The 20,416-nt window shown below is 43.6% G+C and overlaps 2 protein-coding genes across 3 annotated transcripts in view; both read left to right on the top strand.

Moving 5' to 3' along the window:
* LOC129554835 (mitochondrial carrier homolog 2) overlaps window positions 1-20,416 on the top strand; it is a 72,868-nt gene that overhangs the window by 51,172 nt on the left and 1,280 nt on the right. The window contains exons 1-12 of one of the 2 annotated variants that reach the window (XM_055424113.1): window positions 771-944; window positions 3,308-3,392; window positions 3,544-3,650; window positions 10,321-10,347; window positions 10,542-10,604; window positions 12,102-12,159; window positions 12,417-12,468; window positions 12,800-12,859; window positions 14,028-14,121; window positions 15,058-15,105; window positions 17,776-17,843; window positions 19,251-19,326. In XM_055424113.1, the coding sequence (XP_055280088.1) occupies window positions 858-944; window positions 3,308-3,392; window positions 3,544-3,650; window positions 10,321-10,347; window positions 10,542-10,604; window positions 12,102-12,159; window positions 12,417-12,468; window positions 12,800-12,859; window positions 14,028-14,121; window positions 15,058-15,105; window positions 17,776-17,843; window positions 19,251-19,326 (825 nt within the window). In that variant the 5' untranslated portion in view covers window positions 771-857. Of the gene's footprint in view, window positions 1-770; window positions 945-3,307; window positions 3,393-3,543; window positions 3,651-10,320; window positions 10,348-10,541; window positions 10,605-12,101; window positions 12,160-12,416; window positions 12,469-12,799; window positions 12,860-14,027; window positions 14,122-15,057; window positions 15,106-17,775; window positions 17,844-19,250; window positions 19,327-20,416 lie in introns of those variants that run through there. The other variant, XM_088843334.1, reaches the window with a different exon arrangement.
* Window positions 3,658-10,312, top strand: LOC129554833 (bifunctional phosphoribosylaminoimidazole carboxylase/phosphoribosylaminoimidazole succinocarboxamide synthetase). Its single transcript, XM_055424112.2, is given in 2 exon segments — window positions 3,658-6,337; window positions 6,340-10,312. Coding segments are annotated over 2 exon segments (1,293 nt in total). The 5' UTR covers window positions 3,658-5,193; the 3' UTR covers window positions 6,489-10,312.

Genomic DNA, 20,416 nt, shown 5'->3' with positions numbered 1-20,416 from the left:
ATAGTTGGACTATAAAGAAAGCTGTGTGCCAAAGAATTGATGCTTTTGAACTGTGGTGTTGGAGAAGACTGTTGAGAGTCCCTTGGACTGCAAGCAAGGAGATCCAACCAGTCCATCCTAAAAGAAATCTGTTCTGAATATTCATTGGAAGGACTGATGCGGAAACTGAAATGCGAAGAACTGACTCATTGGAAAAGACCCTGATGCTGGGAATGACTGAAGGCAGGAGGAGAAGGGGACGACAGAGAATGAGATGGCTGGATGGCATCACCGACTCAACGGACATGAGTTTGAGTGAACTCCGGGAGTTGGTGATGGACAGGGAGGCCTGGCGTGCTGTAGTCCATGGGGTCGCAAAGAGCCGGACACGACTGAGCGACTGAACTGAACTGAGATTATTTACGATTCTGACGCTGAATATTCTTTGGACCTTACATTGCTGATCCCACAAGCTCAAGTGCAGAGGCCAGAACGTCGAAGAATCCTGTTACAATTCCTTTTATTCCGCTGACCTTGCGGTGGCTGACAGGGTCAGGCCCCATCGCCACGCCCACTCTTCCCCACCCGGAAGCTCTCTGCCTGCGCAAGCGCAGGAGAAACGGCCCGTTCCCAGTGGAGGGCACGTGACGCGCGCGCCCGGGCCCGCAAGCCCCGCCCCGCCGTCCGCGCCGGCTCGCGAGAGCCTGCCGTTTCTGGGGGCGGGGCGGGGGGCGGGGCCTGAGCGGGGAGGCGCGCGCCGGGGCGTGCATGCGCGCGCGCCGCGGGCGGGCCAGTGAAGCCGGCGGCCCAGGCACGTGACCCGGGACCGGCTCGGTCGCTTGGTGGCTCGGTCTGTCTGTCCGTCCGCGGGTGCCATCATGGCGGACGCGGCCAGTCAGGTGCTCCTGGGCTCCGGTCTCACCATCCTGTCCCAGCCGCTCATGTACGTGAAGGTGCTCATCCAGGTATGAGTCGTCGCCATTCCCTGCCCCGTTCGGCACCCTGTTCGGTCGCCGCTGCCCAGGGCGCCCGAGGACCGGCTGCAGCCTTCCGGGCCTTCAGTCTCCTGAGATGCTGCTGCTCCTTTGCTGCTCGCCGCTTCCTTCCCCGCAGGGACGACTCCCGTCGTCCGCGGAGCTCCCACTGCCGTGGGCCTTCCCGAGGTCTCGCCTTCCAGCCGAGCCGTGAGGCCCGCTCCTTTCCCGGTAGCCCAACTGCCGCCCTGCCCTGCCCTGCCCGGTGGCTCCCCTGAACTTTGTTTTCTCTTCCCCGAGGTCGATCCTGGCCGGGCGCCGCCAAGGACTTCCCAGCCTTTTCCCTCTCCGCTCCCCTGAAATGAGCGTTCTTCTCTTGTCCCCCGCCCCGAACGCAAGGTGTGAAATCTGTTAAAGACAAATTTGAGATGTAAGGGGAGCCCACGTTTTATTAGCTTTTGTTTCCTCTTTTTCTTCTTCTTCTTTTTTTTTTTGGCTACTGTTATTGCTGCTTTTCTGTTCCGAGATTTTAGCACCAGATACCCAGAGAAACACAAGGAGCTCATTCAGAAGTGATAATCAAGTGGTTGCTGAGTCAAATTTCGGAAGGATGCACTGAGCGCTCTCCAACAGCAGCCCATGTGGCTCATGACAGTGAAAATCCCATCTGTCAGAGCTGGACATCAGTTTTGTTAGAGAGTTTTAAGTATATGTATTAGTTTCTAATCTTCTGTGAAAAAATTCTTAAGGGGTATTTTCTATTCACAGGCAGGTATGCCAGGTTTTAACTGATGATAGTGTTTTCAATTGCCTTTCTAGACTTTCCTGGACAGGTCTTTAACTTTTGAAACTTCTGTTGTGTGTTGAGGTCATTACATCATGCATGGTACCAAGGATAGAAGCCCTGACCCCGCCATCCACCTTTCTGTCAAAAATAGGCATGACACTAGGGAAGGCCCCATTTCTTATTTTTGAGTTTGTGATACTCATTCATACAACATGTTGCTGACTTGACCCATGTGGATTCAGAACCTGTAAATAAAAAACTATTGTAAAATGAGTTATTTAAATTAAGAATAGTGGGGGGACCTCCCTGGTGGTCCAGTGGCTAAGTCTTGGAGATCCCCACCCGTCCCCCCTTGGGGGATCCCTGATTAGGGAGCTGGATCCTGCATGCCACAACAAAGATTGCCGAGTGCTACTACTAAGACCTGGCACAGCCAAGTAAATAAATATTTTTTCAAATTAAGAACAAAGGGAATTCTCTGGAGGTCCACGCTTTCACTGCCTAGGGCCAAGGTTCAGTCCCTGATCAGGGAACTAAGATCCTCCACAAGCTGCATAACGTGGCCAAAAAATACAAAAAGAACAAATCTTTGAAATGTCCTCTGACATGTAAAACAAAATTGGCACATTTTTAGCTAGGTAATATCTGAGATGAAAGCATTTTGCCATAAATCTGGTATAAGCCCATTACCCAGTCATTATCCAGGAGGCAAGGTTTTCTAGTGACAATCAGAACTGTTGCCTCAGAAACTCCTTAATTCTGATTGCACAACATCCTTGTGTTGCCAAGTGTCTCAGGGGTTTTGGTGAAATTCCCAAATACTCAGTTTTAAAAATAGTTGCACTGTGAGCCTTTCCGGAGTTCTTCAGTTGAATAGGTTGAGAATCACAGCAGTGGAGAGTCAAGACCATGTCCAACAGCATTCATTCCCTCAAGGATCTCTTTGGCACTAAAGACTCTGAACATGTTGTAGAGATAACATGGTGAAATTAACTCTAAAATGGCCTTGATTAGATTTTTTCATGACTGTCTGCTCCTTTAATACAGACTTAGCTTATAATTGTTTGTCAAATGAATTCTCAAGCTGTATCTGTGTTTGCCTTTGAGTGCTTTGTCTTGCTAGCCAAATATGAAGTTGACACTGGCTTAGTCATCTCACTTTGTCCAAATATTTAAAAAAAAAAAAAAAAGATTTTCTTTAGAAAATACTTTTGCGCATCCTCAGTGAACTGTAACTTTCTTAACACAAAAATTCCCTTATTCTGTTTTCAGTTTAATGCTAATCTATCACAGCTATATGTGTTTTTTTTTTTTGTAGAATGTGAACTGAAAGAAAACTTGGAGTTTATTGAAACCAGTCTTAACCAAGTACCAAAATTTAAAACAAAACAAGACAAAAAAAAAAATGGACAGGGGTGATAGCTTCGTTACTGTCTTGGAAAACATACACTGCATTTTAACTTGTGTTAAAAATTGTAATTCTAAGTTTGTTCTTTATTCAAGACCTTGCAACCCAGGCATTCCGGGGAATGTTGCCTAGTGTTGATATATGCTCTTATTTTCAAAGGTGGGATATGAGCCTCTCGCTCCAACAGTAGGACGAAATATTTTTGGGCGGCAAGTCTGTCAACTTCCTGGTCTCTTTTGTTACGGTGAGTGTCTTGATTTATTTAGAACTGGACGACATTGGCAAGTGTGATAGGCAGGAGTCCCTGGAAAAAATAGAGAGCGAGCATGTTTTCTTGAAATTTCTGTGTGACCATTTTTTCAGCTAGAATGTAAATCTCTGATTTGTGTTCTTAGCTCAGCACATTGCGAGCATTGATGGGAAGCGTGGATTGTTCACAGGCTTAACTCCAAGACTGTGTTCAGGCGTCCTTGGAACTGTGGTCCATGGTAAAGTTTTACAGGTAATAAGAAAATCCATCTTCCCATAGATTGAGATTACCTTTTAACTACAGTTTGTCCTACTGATTAAGAGCGATTGCAAAGATATATTTATATCCATGGCCTTTCTTCCTCTTGAAAAACGTGTGCTTGAAATACTCATTCTTAATTCTTTCCTGGGAAGCAAGGAGAATTTGTCTAAAATGAAGTAATTGATTTTGATCTACACAAGCTTCCTCTGGACCAGGTGTTCTGAGCAGAAATTAAGTGCACTTATTCGAGCTCTTGAATAGCTTATTTGGGGCTTCCTTCATTAGTAAAGAATCCGCCTGCAATGGGGGAGATGGAACAGGAGCCTCAGGTTCAATCCCTGGGTTGGGAAGATCCCCTGGAGAAGGAAATGGCAACCCACTCCAGTAATCTTGCCTGAAAAATCCCATTGACAGAGGAGCCTGGTGGGCTACAGACCATGGGGTTGCACTCAAACTTGACTTAAAGACTAAGCATTCATGCATAGCTCATCTTATTTCTTCAAAAGATGAAGGAAGCTGGTTAAAACATACGTTTCTGATTTTATTTTCCTCTTATTCCTAGTATTACTCTTAGTAAAATATTTTCTGTGACAAACTTTTTTTTTTAAACTTAACAAGATAAACGTTCAAGTCAGGATAGTGTTCCTTTATGGGAAGAGGAAGGGAGACCAGGCGTGGGGTACTAGGGTGATGGCAGTGACCTTCCCTGATCTGGACCACAGCTCTGTGGATGTTTGTTATTTAATGATTTATTCCGCTGCGCATTTGTATTTTGTGCACTCTTTCTTTTTGTGTTATGCTGCGTAAATTTGATGTTTGTTTTTTAAGAAAACCTCACCCAAGTGTGCATTGACTACAAGGGTAATGGTTACGTTTGAGAAGAGGGAAGGAAATGAAGGGTGGAACTTTAGCTGTATCTGTGGCAGTTTATTTTACAAAGGCAAGAAATTTTAAGCAGAAAGGTCAAAATGTTAACATCTGTTTAAGCTTAGTAGGCAATACATAGGTAATGAATCGTTTCCTTAATTATTCTGTGTGTTTGAGTTGTTTCGTGAAGTGTTTTTAAAAACGTCACAGTTCCGTTTCTTCCCTCGTTACCCTTGTGTTTTCCTGTCTTCTTTGAATTTTAGACACTTTGACTGTTCCTGTCTTCAGTTGCGCCGGTTGCAGTGTAGGTCAGCAGAGTCACCTCTTGGTATATTTGCAGAGGTGGTACACACACAGATTCTCTACCATTTAGAACAGATCGTGGGAAGGTTGTTCAGGATGAGTAGGGTTGAGAATATAAAATTAATAGGTTTTCTTGTTCATTATTGTCTCCCACTGGCGCCAAAGATATATTACCTTCTGTGCTCTAGTTCTTAAAAGTGTAGCAGTATTTGCTAACCAAATCTATGTAGTATTTTCAACCTATATATCAGATGTGTTAAATTCCAGATGTTTACAAACTGTTTATTTCAAGCACTACTCGGTACAGTCCTCCATGCGCTTTTTAAAGTAGGCTTTAACAGTGCCGCAGTTCTGCTGGATAAAAATGTGTTATCAGCCACTCCGGACAATGGCGGCAGTTGAAGTACTGAAGATTGGTAAAAAACTCAATGAGGGTAAAACAAAAGAAGTCTATGAATTGTTGGATAGTCCAGGAAAAGTCCTCCTGCAGTCCAAGGACCAGATTACAGCAGGAAATGCAGCCAGAAAGAATCACCTTGAAGGAAAAGCTGCAATCGCAAATAAAATTACCAACTGTATTTTTCAGTTGTTACAGGAAGCAGGTATCAAAACTGCTTTCACCAGAAAATGTGGGGAGACAGCTTTTATTGCATTTAAGTGTGAAATGATTCCAATTGAATGGGTTTGTAGAAGAATAGCAACTGGTTCTTTTCTCAAAAGAAATCCTGGTGTTAAGGAAGGATATAAGTTCTACCCACCTAAAGTGGAGATGTTTTTTAAGGATGATGCCAATAATGATCCACAATGGTCTGAGGAACAGCTAATTGCTGCAAATTTTTGCTTTGCTGGACTTGTTATAGGACAAACTGAAGTGGATATCAGGAGTCATGCTACGCAGGCTGTTTCTGAAATGCTGGAGAAACCCTGGTTGCCCCAGAACTGTACACTAGTTGATACGAAGATTGAATTTGGTGTTGATATAATCACCAGAGAAATTGTTCTTGCTGATGTTATTGATAATGATTCCTGGAGACTCTGGCCATCAGGAGATCGAAGCCAGCAAAAAGACAAACAGTCGTATCGTGAGCTCAAGGAAGTGACTCCTGAAGGGCTACAGATGGTAAAGAAAAATTTTGAGTGGGTTGCAGAAAGAGTAGAGTTGCTTCTGAAACCAGAAAGTCAGTGCAGGGTTATAGTATTGATGGGCTCAACCTCTGATCTTAATCACTGTGAAAAAATTAAGAAGGCTTGTGGGAATTTTGGCATTCCATGTGAACTTACGGTCACCTCTGCCCATAAAGGACCAGATGAAATTCTGAGGATTAAAGCTGAGTATGAAGGGGATGGCATTCCTACTGTATTTGTGGCAGTGGCAGGCAGAAGCAATGGTTTAGGGCCGGTGTTGTCTGGTAACACTGCATATCCAGTTATCAGCTGTCCTCCCCTCACTCCAGACTGGGGAGCTCAGGATGTGTGGTCTTCTCTTCGATTACCCAGTGGTCTTGGCTGTTCCTTTCTCCAGAAGGATCAGCTCAGTTTGCTGCTCAGATATTCGGATTAAATAACCATTTGATCTGGGCCCGACTGCAAGCAAGTGTATTAAACACATGGATTTCCTTGAAGCAGGCTGACAAGAAAATCAGAGAGGCCAATTTATAAGAAAGAACATCACTGCATTTTTTTAGGAGGAAGACTAATTTTCTAGTTTAGCTGCGCCCCCTCCGCCAAAATCAAGATGAAAAGATTTTAAATCATTGAGAGAAAAATAAAATTTATAAGTGAAAAAAAAAAATGTATTATCATTTGATGAGCAAATCATGATTTTGTTGAACAGTTTCATGATCTGATTAGCTTAGGTTTTAAATTCCCTTCAGACTTTGTTGAGTTGATTTGGAGAGGTTTTCCAGTCAGTTCCTCTTGTGGAAGCTGTTTTGTTATTCATTATACTTACTCTTGTCATCATGCCTGTGGACTGATGAGCCACTGTGTTGGGTGGCCCATGGGTCAGGGTCACCCAAAATGGTATTCCAGTATTCTGGCCTGGAGAATTCCATGCACTCCATAGTCCATGGGGTTGCAAAGAGTCGGACACAGCTGAGTGACTTTGATATGGGTTAGAGTGATGGAGTGTTAACGGGCTGATATTTTTGGTGGATTACTACTCTGTTTTTCCAGCCACACCATTATCTGGTGCAGTGAAAGTGTTGCTGTTACCTAGGTGAGGTTTAGATTTTTTTTTAAATCTATGCTGCAGACACTATGTGGAATCTTAGTTTTCCAATCAGGAAACACCCATGCCTCTTGCAGTGGAAGCTCAGTCTTCACCACTGGACCGCCTGGGAAGTTTTCATGTGGGAAAACAGTTGTCATCTAGTTCAAAGAGGTTAATATGTGACTTAGAGCAAGAGTGAAATTACTCTTGTAATTACTCAAGTTCCTTTATGTAAAGGAAAAGTAAGACAAACGTGAGGTAGCCAGGTACCTGGAATAAGTGAAATAGAACAGGGCGCAGTTTACACAGTCAAGAAGGAGGAGCAGTTTAGGATTGAGGAAACTGTTTTAGACTTTGTTAGAAAGAGTTCTGTATATCCAAACAAGAATTAAATTGAAATCTGTTCAGGATAATGTAGAAGAGCTGGTTGAAAATTTTAGTAACAGTGAAAACCAACGTCTGGAAATGAGTGAGGATTTTTGAAGACGCCTAAAGCTGTTAGAGTGAACTTCTGGCCAAAGAGCTGGAATTTGGCCCAAACCATCATCGTGCTTTGTGACGTTTGTCCTCTTCGCTCGGATTTTCCTGTGAAGAGTGCAGTTCTTTTTGCAAAAGACAAGTGTTGTCTATTTTTTAAACCTTGTTTAAAAAATGTCTAGGAAGTCTGTTGTCTGGTTCTTATATTTCACCTAGCCCATCTTCTATTTCTGAAATATCCCACAAATAATATTTCTTCTTCCAATGCAGCCTAAGCTGTGGCAGTTTCATGTATCTTTACCAGAATTAAGAAAGCATCTTCTCTCTTGTTTGGCTCAGAAACAGTCAAATTCAAAAGGAAAAGTGAGGCAGGTTTAGCTATTCAGACTTAGTACCAATTCTCTGTTCTTTGTACAGGGAAGGAAAGCATCTTGCCCTAATTTGGTATTGGACCTGAGTTTTTCCGCGAAAAAGTCCTGAGGCTTTTTCTGTAGCCTTAGTTCTCTGTGTGTATGCTAAGTTGTTTCAGTTGTGTCTGATTCTTTGCGACCCCATGGACTGTAGCCTGTCAGACACCTCTGCCCATGGGATTCTCCAGGCAAGAATATTGGGAGTGGGTTACCATGCGCTCCTCCAGTGGGTTTTCCTGACTCAGGGGTCAAACCTATGTCTCTTCAGTTCAGTTCAGTTCAGTCGCTCAGTTGCGTCCGACTCTTTATGACCCCATGAATCACAGAACACCAGGCCTCCCTGTCCATCACCAACTCCTGGAGTTCACTCAAACTCATGTCCATCGAGTCAGTGATGCCATCCATCCATCTCATTCTCTGTCATCCCCTTCTTCTCCCGCCCCCAATCCCTCCCAGCATCAGAGTCTTTTCCAGTGAGTCAACTCGTCGCATGAGGTGGCCAAAGTATTGGAGCTTCAGCTTTAGCATCAGTTCTTCCAATGAACACCCAGGACTGATCTCCTTTAGAATGGACTGGTTGGACCTCCTTGCAGTCCAAGGGACTCTCAAGAGGCATCTCCAACACCACAGTTCAAAAGCATCAATTCTTCGGCAATCAGCTTTCTTCACAGTCCAACTCTCACATCCATACATGACCACGGGAAAAACCATAGCCTTGACTAGATGGACCTTGGTTGGCAAAGTAATGTCTCTGCTTTTTAATATGCTGTCTAGGTTGGTCATAACTTTCCTTCCAAGGAGTAAGCGTCTTTTAATTTCATGGCTGCAGTCAGCATCCGCAGTGATTTTGGAGCCCCCAAAAATAAAGTCTGACACTGTTTCCACTGTTTCCCCATCTATTTCCCATGAAGTGATGGGACCAGATGCCATGATCTTAGTTTTCTGAATGTTGAACTTTAAGCCAACTTTTTCACTCTCCTCTTTCACTTTTATCAAGAGACTTTTTAGTTCCTCTTCACTTTCTGCATCTGCATATCTGAGGTTATTGATATTTCTCCTGGCAATCTTGATTCCAGCTTGTGCTTCTTCCAACCCAGTGTTTCTCATGATTTACTCTGCATATAAGTTAAATAAGCAAGGTGACAATATATAGCCTTGACGCACTCCTTTTCCTATTTGGAACCAGTCTGTTGTTCCATGTCCAGTTCTGACTGTTGCTTCCTGACCTGCATATAGGTTTCTCAAGAGGCAGGTCAGGTGGTCTGGGATTCCCATCTCTTTCAGAATGTTCCACAGTTTACTGTGATCCACACTGTCAAAGGCTTTGGCATAGTCAATAAACGCGGAGAGTCGGACACGACTGAGCGACTGAACTGAACTGAACTGAACTGAGATGCTTTTCTGGAACTCTCTTGCTTTTTCCATGATCCAGCAGATGTTGGCAATTTGATCTCTGGTGCCTCTGCCTTTTCTAAAACCTGCTTGAACATCTGCAGTTCATGGTTCACGTATTGCTGAAGCCTGGCTTGGAGAATTTTGATCATGACTTTAGTCGCGTGTGAGATGAATGCAACTGTGCGGTAGTTTGAGCATTCTTTGGCATTGCCTTTCTTTGGGATTGGAATGAAGACTGACCTTTTCCAGTCCTGTAGCCACTGCTGAGTTTTCCAAATTTGCTGGCATACAGAGTGCAGCACTTTGACAGCATCATCTTTCAGGATGTGAAATAGCTCAACTGGAGTTCCATCACCTCCACTAGCTTTGTTCGTAGTGATGCTCTCTAAGGCCCACTTACGTCTCCTGAATTGACAGGCAGGTTCTTTACTACTAGCGCCGCCTGGGAAGCACTGTTTTTACCAGTTAATTTTGTTAATGTGTGTTCAGTAAATAATGTTCTTGGAGTTTTGTTTTCCTTTTTCTTCTTTTTCAATATTTATTTAATTTATTTCACGACTATAGCGACTTAGCAGCAGCAGCAGCGGCAACAGTCTTAGTTGTGGTGTGCGGGATCTCTTACTTGCAGCGTGCAAGCTCTTAGTTGGAGCGGGAGAATCTAGTTCCCTGATCAGGACACGGGCCTTGTACTGGGAGCATGGAGTCTTAACCAGTGGACTACCTGGGAAGTCCCTCCTTTTTCTTCTTTTCGATATGAGTTTTTATGAGTTGCCCAATCAGTGTGTTAAACTTAGCATCAGGATCATCTTAAACACGCTTGTTAATGTTAATATTTCCAAGTGTTAATTAGAAATAGAAGTTAATGGGAAATTTACAGACCCCGCCCCGAAAATCAACCATTTTAATTTCTGCCAATCAGTAGGGTTTTCCTTTTGTGTCCTGTCTCAGTGGCACTCTGATAGGCCTAATCATTCTTTTCTTTTCTCTTCCTTTGTAGCATTACCAGGAATGTGACAAGGCTGAGGTATGTTGAAGCCAGTGTGTGTGCCTGAGCCCATTTCCCCGTGAGCCACTGCTGCTCTGTCCTCTTTAGGAAAAGGGACAAGCAGTCAGCTTTCCTTTCATTGTGAAGAATGTTTTTATATAGGGTGGCCACCAGTTTGACCAGTTCTCTTGAAAACCATCACGATAGCAGTGGTCTTTCATTTTGATTTCCAGGAGTCAGGATCTGGAAATGTACAGAAAGAAGTTTCATCTTCCTTTGACCGGGTTATCAAGGAGGTGAGATGATTATGTTCTTTCTAAATCGGAGCGAAGTGGCAGTTATGGAATCAGGATCATCAGGCCTGTATGTCCAGTGTTCCAGGGGAAATTAAACTTTCGATTTAATACGGGCTTTACTGCATGCAGAATAGAAAGAGAGAAAAAAGCATTACTTGCTGTTTGGAATTGATGCATTTCAAAGAAACATGTTTTGCCCACTCGTTTCATCTTTAATATTGAAGAGGTTTCTATTGAAACTTCTTATAATAGAGTTGAAAATCTCTGGCCCGAAAGTGTTAGCATATAGCAGCCGAGGCCCTGCGTGTGTTGGACATTATACATCTAGAAATGCTTTTACAACATTATTCTGACTTTGAAATGCCTTCATCATTCATTTCCCACCCCTGTCTTCTGCCATTGGAGTTGGTTGCATGCCTAACTTAATAATACTTTTTTTTATTTCTTAGTCTTGACATTATCTAATTGTCTATAGTGAGGTCATGATTTTCAGTAAAAGCTGCCTTCAGAAACATATATTGTGGCTTTCTGGATGGCACAGTGGTGGAGAATCCACCTGCCAGTGCAGGAGCCTTAAGAGATTTGGGTTCAATCCCTGGATCAGAAAGATCCCCTGAAGAGGGAAATGACAGCCCACTGCAGTATTGTTGCCTGGGAAATCCCATGGACAGAGGAGCCTGGCGGACTGTAGTCCATGGGGTCACAACGAGTGGGACACGACTGAGTAGTGACTGAGCATGGAGCACGGAGATACATGTATTAATATGTGTTTTGTATTTTCTCAACTCAGTTCATCCTGTGGCTCTGAGAACTACCATTAGAGTAGAGGTGAGGGGTCTCAACTAAGGGCAGAAATGAATGACAGACCCCCTGTGTTTACAGCCTGCCTCCAAGTATTGTGACTGAATTTTCTTACTAACCTCTTTACAGACTCCTGCATAAGAAAGATAAACTGGGATAAATACAGGAGCTCCAGGATGCTGCGCAGTTAGTTATAGGGTGGTGGTCGCAAGACCAAACCAGAGTTGTTCTGCTGTCCTCAAGATGTTGGTGTAGATTAAATAGAGCCTGACATTTGCCTAGTGTGGATATCAGAGTCTCTGAAATCACTCACAATGAGAGAGCCACTTAATAATCTAAATACAGTCCTCATAGTTTTATTCCAGCTAGGTTACCACACCTCCTGCATTTCAAGCACAGACGGCCAGGGAAGTCCCTTTACCTGTTTCTTTGCTTTTGTTTTTCTTTAGATGATAATAGAAATCTGCTTTACAGAGAAATTTTGAGACATAGCATTGAAATCCCTGGGTGAAAGCCGTGCTAGAGTGATATTGTATCATATTGCATCCTATCCGGGCTACTCACCTGACTCCGGGAAGGGCAGGAGTGCTGTGTCACCCACTTTCGTACTCTGCAGTGTCCACCCACGTGACTTCTCGCAGGAATTTAAGTGTCATTTATTCAGATTTCACAAGTGTGTGTGTTGATTGTTTCTAGACAACTCGGGAGATGATGGCTCGTTCTGCTGCTACTCTTATCACTCATCCCTTCCACGGTAGGTTTGCAGGGGACAACTGAAACTCGACTTTTTCTCTCTCTGTATCATGATCTCCCCTGTCTACTTCCATAGGTTGACATGAGGGTTCACTAAAGTGCCTTGCCTTGCCTGTGTGTTTTTGGTTTGCTTATTTTGGTTTTTATCCAATTTATCCAGATACCAAAAGTGTCTGTAGGTGGGCAAAACTTTTTTTTTTCAGGGCTATTAAAATGTATCTGGATGTAGCTTAAAAATCTTTGCTCTGTATTCTTTAGTGATCACTCTGAGATCTATGGTACAATTCATTGGCAGAGAATCCAAGTACTGGTAAGTGTTTCTGTTTTCAAGTCTTCAAGGAGATCTGTTGATGCCAAATACTTTATATGTCTGTGATGCCTTAGAGCTTGCAAAGCAAATTCATATATCTTACATCATTTGACTACACACACAACCCCTGAAGCCAGAATTCACCCTGACTCCATGTGCCTACACCCTTTGGTAGCAGCATCTCCCCTTCTGTTTCTGAATTCATCTGTCTTTGCGGAATGAGGGAGGTAGAAGGAGGCGGAGGGGAGGGGGTATAAATCTCACCTTGTCCAAAGTGGAGATCAAGCCTTGTAATCTGAGTGTCCTTTTCCTTCCCTCCTCCCAAACCTAGTGGACTTTGCGACTCCATAGTGACAATCTATCGGGAAGAGGGCATCCTAGGATTTTTTGCGTGAGTAAATTACTGATTTGTGGTGTGATTCTTTGTGTGAGTAGGAAGCTCTAATGAGAACGAGGACACGACTCATTGTTTCAGCCTCAGGGAAGATGTACCTCTGGGTTTATTTCATGTTGAACTCTGCTTTGGCCCCTCGGACTTAAACGCTCTTGTAGGAGAGCGCAGACTTTCGCTCTGCACACCTGAATGGTTGGAGGAGGCCTTTAGTGAGTAAACCCATGCCAGGCGTCTGCCCTCAGAGGTGGCTCTCAGCTGCGTACAGGTGGTGAAAGGAGGACAGTCTGCTTTGGAGGCATGGCAGCCATCTAGTCGCTGTCTGTCCTGTCCTCAGAGTGTGTTTGTGCGCTGTGCTCATCCCCTAGAATTTGCTTTAGAAGAACTTAGGCCACCACCTCAGTTCTGTTGATGACAAAAACTGCGTTATTAACCAAGTGGTGCTTTTTAATTTTCAGTGTTTCCACATCGTTGATTTTTGTTTGCGTATCATAAATATTCTGGGAAATAGACAAGATAGCTATTATTATTCTCATTTTAGAGATTAAAAAAAACAAAACTGATGCTCTGGAAAGTTCATTTGCTGATAAGTGGTAGAAGTGGCATATAACCCTTGGTCTTCAGTCTGTGAGGTAACACTTGTCCCATTGTTCCACATTGCCTCGCCTAGCTAACCTAGGCCCTGGAAATGTGTATTCTGATGCCTCTCACCTGTGTCCACATTTGGGCCATTTTCATTTTGTCATTTTTCTCATCTTTTGCATGGCCAAATTTAGATATCAAGTAGTCTAGCAATAATCATATTTAAGTCTTTTCTCTAAAGTAGGCAAATTATTTGCCTCCCTGATTATACTTATTTAATAGTAAGTTGAGCCATTGGCCATAGCTTAGAGGGATGTAGCCTTTAAAGTTCTCATTTTAAAAATGAGAATACAAGTAATTAGAGATTAGCCTCAAGAACAGTTGTATTAATTAGAGTGAACTGGTTACGTTCTGGTATTCGGTTCCTTTCAGTTCTCTAGAATGTTTTTAAATCTTTTATTTATTTATTTTTTAATTGAAGGATAAATAAATTATTGTATGATTTATATAAATAAATGTAAATGAGTGAATTATCTTTCAACTGATCACACCTCTTGGTTCTTCTTTTTCTTGTTTCTTCCTGCAGGGGTCTTATTCCTCGCCTGCTCGGTGACATCATTTCCTTGTGGCTCTGTAACTCGCTGGCCTACCTCGTCAATACCTATGCACTGGACAGTGGGGTAGGTTGGGCTCTTGATGAGCTGTGCTGGCGCTGACTTCACAGTGCCCACCTGGCAGCTAGGTTAGCTTTACAGTAAGATGGCAGTTGGTTATATGAGACTCGCCATTATATAGCTAAATATGAACAGTCAGATTTTCAAAGGCTAATGGAATGATCTGTGCTATTTACCTCAGAGAGAGGCTCCTAGAAAGGGTGTGGCAGGGTGTGGCAGAGTGAGCCTGAGTCTGCAAGGAGATTTCGTCTTTACTGACACCCAATGTTAGAGGACACCATGAAGCAGGGTAGTTCTATCATGTATTCAGATGTTTCATCTAATTGGAAGTGCTAAGGGGCCTCTCGTATTGGGCTTTCTGGAAACTTCAGCCTGGGCCGGGGAGTTGAGAATCAGCTTTCCCTAAAAGTCATGTTTCTGTAGCCTCAGCAGCCGTAGACCTCTTTGAGCACAAGAGAGTTCCATAGCATGGTGGAAACGAGCACACACCCAGGCCAGAGGCAGGACCAAAAACCCATGTGCTCGGTTTATAGAGACCGATCTTCCCCACAGCATCTGGGACACAGCTGGGTGTATACAGAAGGAGTGACTTGGCCCTCAGAGTGTCATCAGCGTGGTTTCCGGGGGTTGTGTTTCTAGGACATGGGAAAAGATTCCCAATCTCACTTCCTGGTGCTTTTGAAATCCTGAGGCCATTATACTAGTTCCTAGAAGCCCTCCTAGTCTTATAGGAACTTGCCTATTAATGTTGAGTCAAGGGGATCATATTGACCACTGCCTTTTTCTGCTCCTAGCCAGTCTTTTATGTTTTCATGCTGTAAATTAATTTTCAGGTTGTCAAAGAACTTGAATTCAGAAATAGACTGTTTTGATATGGGGGGGACAATTAGCTGTTACTTAATTTTCTCACTTGTTCTAATAAAGGCTTTCTTCCTGTTACAGGTTTCCACCATGAATGAAATGAAGAGTTATTCCCAAGCTGTCACAGGGGTAAGTTTTTAAACATCCTCTTAACCTTTTAGTAGTAGTTTTGTTTTCTTTGAAATTTGGAATGTGTCATTACTGTTTTTTGGTCAGAGGTATGAATAACCCTTATGATTATACAGTGGAAGTGAGAAATAGATTTAAGGGACTAGATCTGGTAGATAGAGTGCCTGATGAACTCTGGACGGAGGTTCGTGACATTGTACAGGAGACAGGGACCAAGACCATCCCCATGGAAAAGAAATGCAAAAAAGCGAAATGGTTGTCTGAGGAGGCCTTACAAATAGCTGTGAAAAGAAGAGAAGCGAAAAGCAAAGGAGAAAAGGAAAGATACAAGCATCAGAATGCAGAGTTCCAAAGAATAGCAAGGAGAGATAAGAAAGCCTTCCTCAGTGATCAATGCAAAGAAATAGAGGAAAACAACAGAATAGGAAAAACAAGAGATCTCTTCAAGAAAATTAGAGATTCCAAGGGAACATTTCATGCAAAGATGGGCTCGATAAAGGACAGAAATGGTATGGACCTAACAGAAGCAGAAGATATTAAGAGGTGGCAAAAATACACAAGAACTGTACAAAACAGATCTTCACAACCAAGATAGTCACGATAACGTGATCACTGACCTAGAGCCAGACATCTTGGAATGTGAAGTCAAGTGGGCCTTAGAAAGCATCACTACGAACAAAGCTAGTGGAGGTGATGGAATTCCAGTTGAGCTATTTCAAATCTTGAAAGATGATGCTGTGAAAGTGCTGCACTCAGTATGCCAGCAAATTTGGAGAACTCAGCAGTGGCCACAGGACTGGAAAAGGTCAGTCTTCATTCCAATCCCAAAGAAAGGGAATGCCAAAGAATGCTCAAACTACCGCACAGTTGCACTCATCTCACACGCTAGTAAAGTCATGCTCAAAATTCTCCAAGCCAGGCTTCAGCAGTATGTGAACCGTGAACTCCGAGATGTTCAAGCAGGCTTTAGAAAAGACAGAAGCACCAGAGATCAAATTGCCAACATCTGCTGGATCATGGAGAAAGCAAGAGAGTTCCAGAAAAACATCTATTTCTGCTTCATTGACTATGCCAAAGCCTTTGACTATGTGGATCACAATAAACTGTGGAACATTCTGAAAGAGATGGGAATACCAGACCACCTGACCTGTCTCTTCAGAAACCTTGTGCAGGTCAGGAAGCAACAGTCAGAACTGGACATGGAACAACAGACTGGTTCCAAATAGGAAAAGGAGTACGTCAAGGCTGTATATTGTCACCCTGCTTGTTTAACTTATATGCAGAGTACATCATGAGGAACACTGGGCTGGAAGAAGCACAAGCTGGAATCAAGATTGCTGGGAGAAATATCAATAACCTCAGATATGCAGATGACACCACCCTTATGGCAGAAAGTGAAGAGGAACTCAAAAGCCTCTTGATGAAAGTGAAAGAGGAGAGTGAAAAGGTTGGCTTGAAGCTCAACATTCAGAAAACGAAGATCATGGCACCTGGTCCCATCACTTCATGGGAAATAGATGGGGAAACAGTGGAAGCAGTGTCAGACTTTATTTTTTTGGGCTCCAAAATCACTGCAGATGCTGATTGCAGCCATGAAATTAAAAGATGCTTACTCCTTGGAAGGAAAGTTATGACCAACCTTGATAGTATATTAAAAAGCAGAGACATTACTTTGCCAACCAAGGTCCGTCTAGTCAAGGCAATGGTTTTTCCAGTGGTCATGTATGGATGTGAGAGTTGGACTGTGAAGAAAGCTGATTGCCGAAGAATCGATGCTTTTGAACTGTGGTGTTGGAGAAGACTCTTGAGAGTCCCTTGGACTGCAAGGAGATCCAACCAGTCCATTCTAAGGGAGATCAATCTTGGGTGTTCATTGGAAGGACTGATGCTAAAGGTGAAACTCCAATACTTTGGCCACCTCATGCGACGAGTTGACTCACTGGAAAAGACTCTGATGCTAGGAGGGATTGGGGGCGGGAGGAGACGGGGACGACAGAGAATAAGATGGCTGGATGGCATCACCGCTCTGTGGACATGAGTTTGAGTGAACTCCGGGAGTTGGTGATGGACAGGGAGGCCTGGTGTGCTGTGATTCATGGGGTCGCGGAGAGTCGGACACGACTGAGCGACTGAACTGAACTGATGAATAACCCAGAGTCCCTACATCACAGTAGTAGAAATAACAAGCCCACATAATTTGGTGCTGTTCAGCTTTCAGAGGGAATCAGTGGGCATTTCTCAACACAGACCTGCCCCTGTTTCCTTCTGTGTCCTGAACGTGCGCTGAAAACTTCAGTCTCTTTACTCATGTGGAGTGGTTGACTTTTGAAGTAGCTTCCATTGTCTTTGAAAAGATGTTTATGTTTTCTTGTTTTCTTCAGGGCTGTTTAGAAATGCTTATTGTACTTAGTTTTAAATGCTGAAGTTCAGTTGTATTTGAACGAGGCTCAGTCACAGAATAAGAGGAGTCCTCTGACCTTTGGTTAAAAGGTTGCATGGTAAGGGGAGAGACATCTCCAGACTCAAAAGTGTGTAATCTAGTCCTCACCTGGGATGCAGAGAAGGCAGAAGCGGTGCCGGCGTATCTGACCGCAGTGGCCCTAGGCCTGAGGGTGGGGAAGGGGGGACTAGGAGTGGTTTCGTAACGTGGCTGTTTTTCCTCTTTCGCAGTTTTTCGCCAGTATGTTGACCTACCCCTTTGTGCTTGTCTCTAACCTCATGGCTGTCAACAACTGTGGGTGAGTGCCTTGCGTTTCTTATCCTAGTAATTGGCTGCCTGTATGCCTGACAGGCAGAGCAGTCCTGGTAGCAATTTGGCAAGGATAAGTACCGGTGATTAGATTTCCTAATTTTCTTCTGTCTGCCCCATACACCAGCAATGCCACTGATTTATATTGTAAGCAGTCTCTTCGTGTCCTGTTCTGAGATAGACAAGGGCACAAATAATATTTCTCAAGTATTTATGAATAGTGTGTACTTGCCAATAGTCTCGGTTCTTTTCTGAAAATAGTGGAATAATGATCAGACTACTTGCACATCTTTTCTTTATACTAAATCCTTATCCTCTCTTATGAATGTTACGAAAGGTATGTTAGGGATTGAATGACAACCTGTACCTGTTTTTCATCAGGGCTTCATGGAAAAAGTGTTTTAAAGTAAGAAAAGTAGAAAATTTGGTTGAAAATGGAAAGTTTCTTGACCTTTCATGTGTTGACTGGGAAGGAGGGCTGGGGGTGGGGACGGACACCGCTTATTCTCAGGTGCCAGGTGACTACCAGGTTGGACGGAAGTTTTAGCCTCTGGATTTAATTCTGTTCCACTAGGGTGCCAGTCACAGCATGCGACTGTTTTCAAACAAGGTACCCAGTTGATAGCTAGGTAGAGTTTTGAGCACAGCTACCATATTCTGTTTGTTCTGTGATTTGTGGATCGGCTGCCACATTGTAGCCCAGAGTAGGCTTGAAGGATGAGTTAAGTGTGTTGTTATTTGCAGTTGAGAGAAGTGGCTTCCCTGGTGGCTCAGTTGGTAAAGAGTCTGCCCGTAATGCTGGAGATCTGGGTTTGATCCCTGGGTCGAGAAGATCCCCTAGAGAAGAAAGTGGAACCCACTCCAGTATTCTTGCCTGGAGAATTCCATGGACAGAGGAGCCTGGCAGGCTGCAGTCCACGGGGTCACAAAGAGTCAGACACAACTCAGTGCCTAACTTCCACTTTCAGAGAAGTCGTGGGTAGGAGTTACCCCTGAGTAAGAGCGTGTCGTCACTGCAGCTCACACTGCTGACCATTGGTGTGTCTGCAATCTTTTGAACACCACATAGTTTAAAATTCCCTTTCTCAGCTCTTTAATCGTATAATTACTGCATTCTAGAATTTCATTTGTCCACTATTTAAAACCTAGATGTTTTAGAAAATACATCACTAAATTTCTCTTTATGTGTTGATTCAGAACCTAAATGTAAGAAAGTGGGACTCGTTCTGGATGCTTGGTCTCTCCCCTGTGCCAACAGTATTTGTTTCTACAGAACCGCTAAAATTGCTTCTCAGGGAGCCTTCCAGGCAGAATATTTTGACCAAGATCTATTGAGCCCTGGAGAGAATGTTTTATAAACATTGACTTCAGTAACTAACCCCTTTTTCTATTTCAGGCTTGCTGGTGGATGCCCTCCCTACGCCCCAATATATTCTTCTTGGATAGACTGCTGGTGCATGCTCCAGAAAGAGGTACTTCTCTCTCCCCACTCCCTCTCTGCCTCCCTCCCTCCTTCCTTCTCCCCTCTTCATATTTTGTGGGGCTTTTTGCTTGTTTTCTTAAAAGTCTTTGGGATCCCAGATTAATTCTTGTAGGTTGTCCTTTAGTTGCCAGTTAGATGTGTCCTTTTCAGTGGTCCATATGTCATTCTGGCATAGCTGTAAAATATGCTGCTCAGAAATCCTCAGGAGAGGTAAAGAAGGAATGAACTCCTGGACGTGATCTGGAACCCGTTTGAGTGGTTACATTCAAACTACAAATAAGGTCTGGGCAGTCAGTTATTCTGGTTGTTAAAATGATGCCCTCGATTTCAGATTACTTTGTCCAACCTCATCTTGTTGTAACTTGTCAGGATATATTCTGAAATACATTTTCTAGTGCATTTAGAGAAGCTGAGGAATAGACCGCTGTTTGTTTACGACGTTACTTGTCACGGGGATGTCAGCAGGACTGCTCTCTTACCTCTGTAGTCGTGTTAGTGGGTGCGGTGTCCAGCTTCCAGTGTATGGTTTGCTTTTGCTATGGGGTAGGTGATCTCCAACCAGAAATTCTTGATCGGTCTAGGCAGAGCTTTAATAGGATCCAAAATAATGAGTGGCTGTGCGCTGAATTTAACATGGAATCTCTTAGAGTGACCATCAGTTGAAAGCTGTTTTTGAGTGGGAAGCCCTTGGTAAAGGACTGTGGAGAAGAGTGTGTGAGGAAGCTCTTTGTTGCATGCTCTTACGGCACTGCTGACACCGATGAGAAAGGCCTTTGTTCACGGGGCTCAGGCTTCCCAGCCTGAACTCTGAATGCAGAGACGTAAGTTGGGGGCTTTTGCTCAGTGGGCCCAACAAGCCCCTCTGTGAACCCAGGCCAGGACGCTTGGATGGTTGCCAGACAGACCTAACATGAACATTCAACCCTCTGCTATAGAAAGAAACCAAGTAGAAAATTATTAGGGTATCAGACACTTTACAGTTGAACCTTTAAGTGCTTAAGACAACAGCAAATGTTAATTGATCATTCACTGTATACGAGGCATCATGCTAAGAGTTCTCCATGTTTCAGCTCCTGCAA

The sequence above is a fragment of the Moschus berezovskii genome, chromosome 14, assembly GCF_049115385.1.
Source record: "Moschus berezovskii isolate FMDL1 chromosome 14, NW_MosBer_1.0, whole genome shotgun sequence".
In the NCBI taxonomy this organism is placed as follows: domain Eukaryota; kingdom Metazoa; phylum Chordata; class Mammalia; order Artiodactyla; family Moschidae; genus Moschus; species Moschus berezovskii.
The sequence above is the reverse complement of the archived record's forward strand: the minus strand, read 5'-3'. Positions and strand labels throughout refer to the sequence as shown.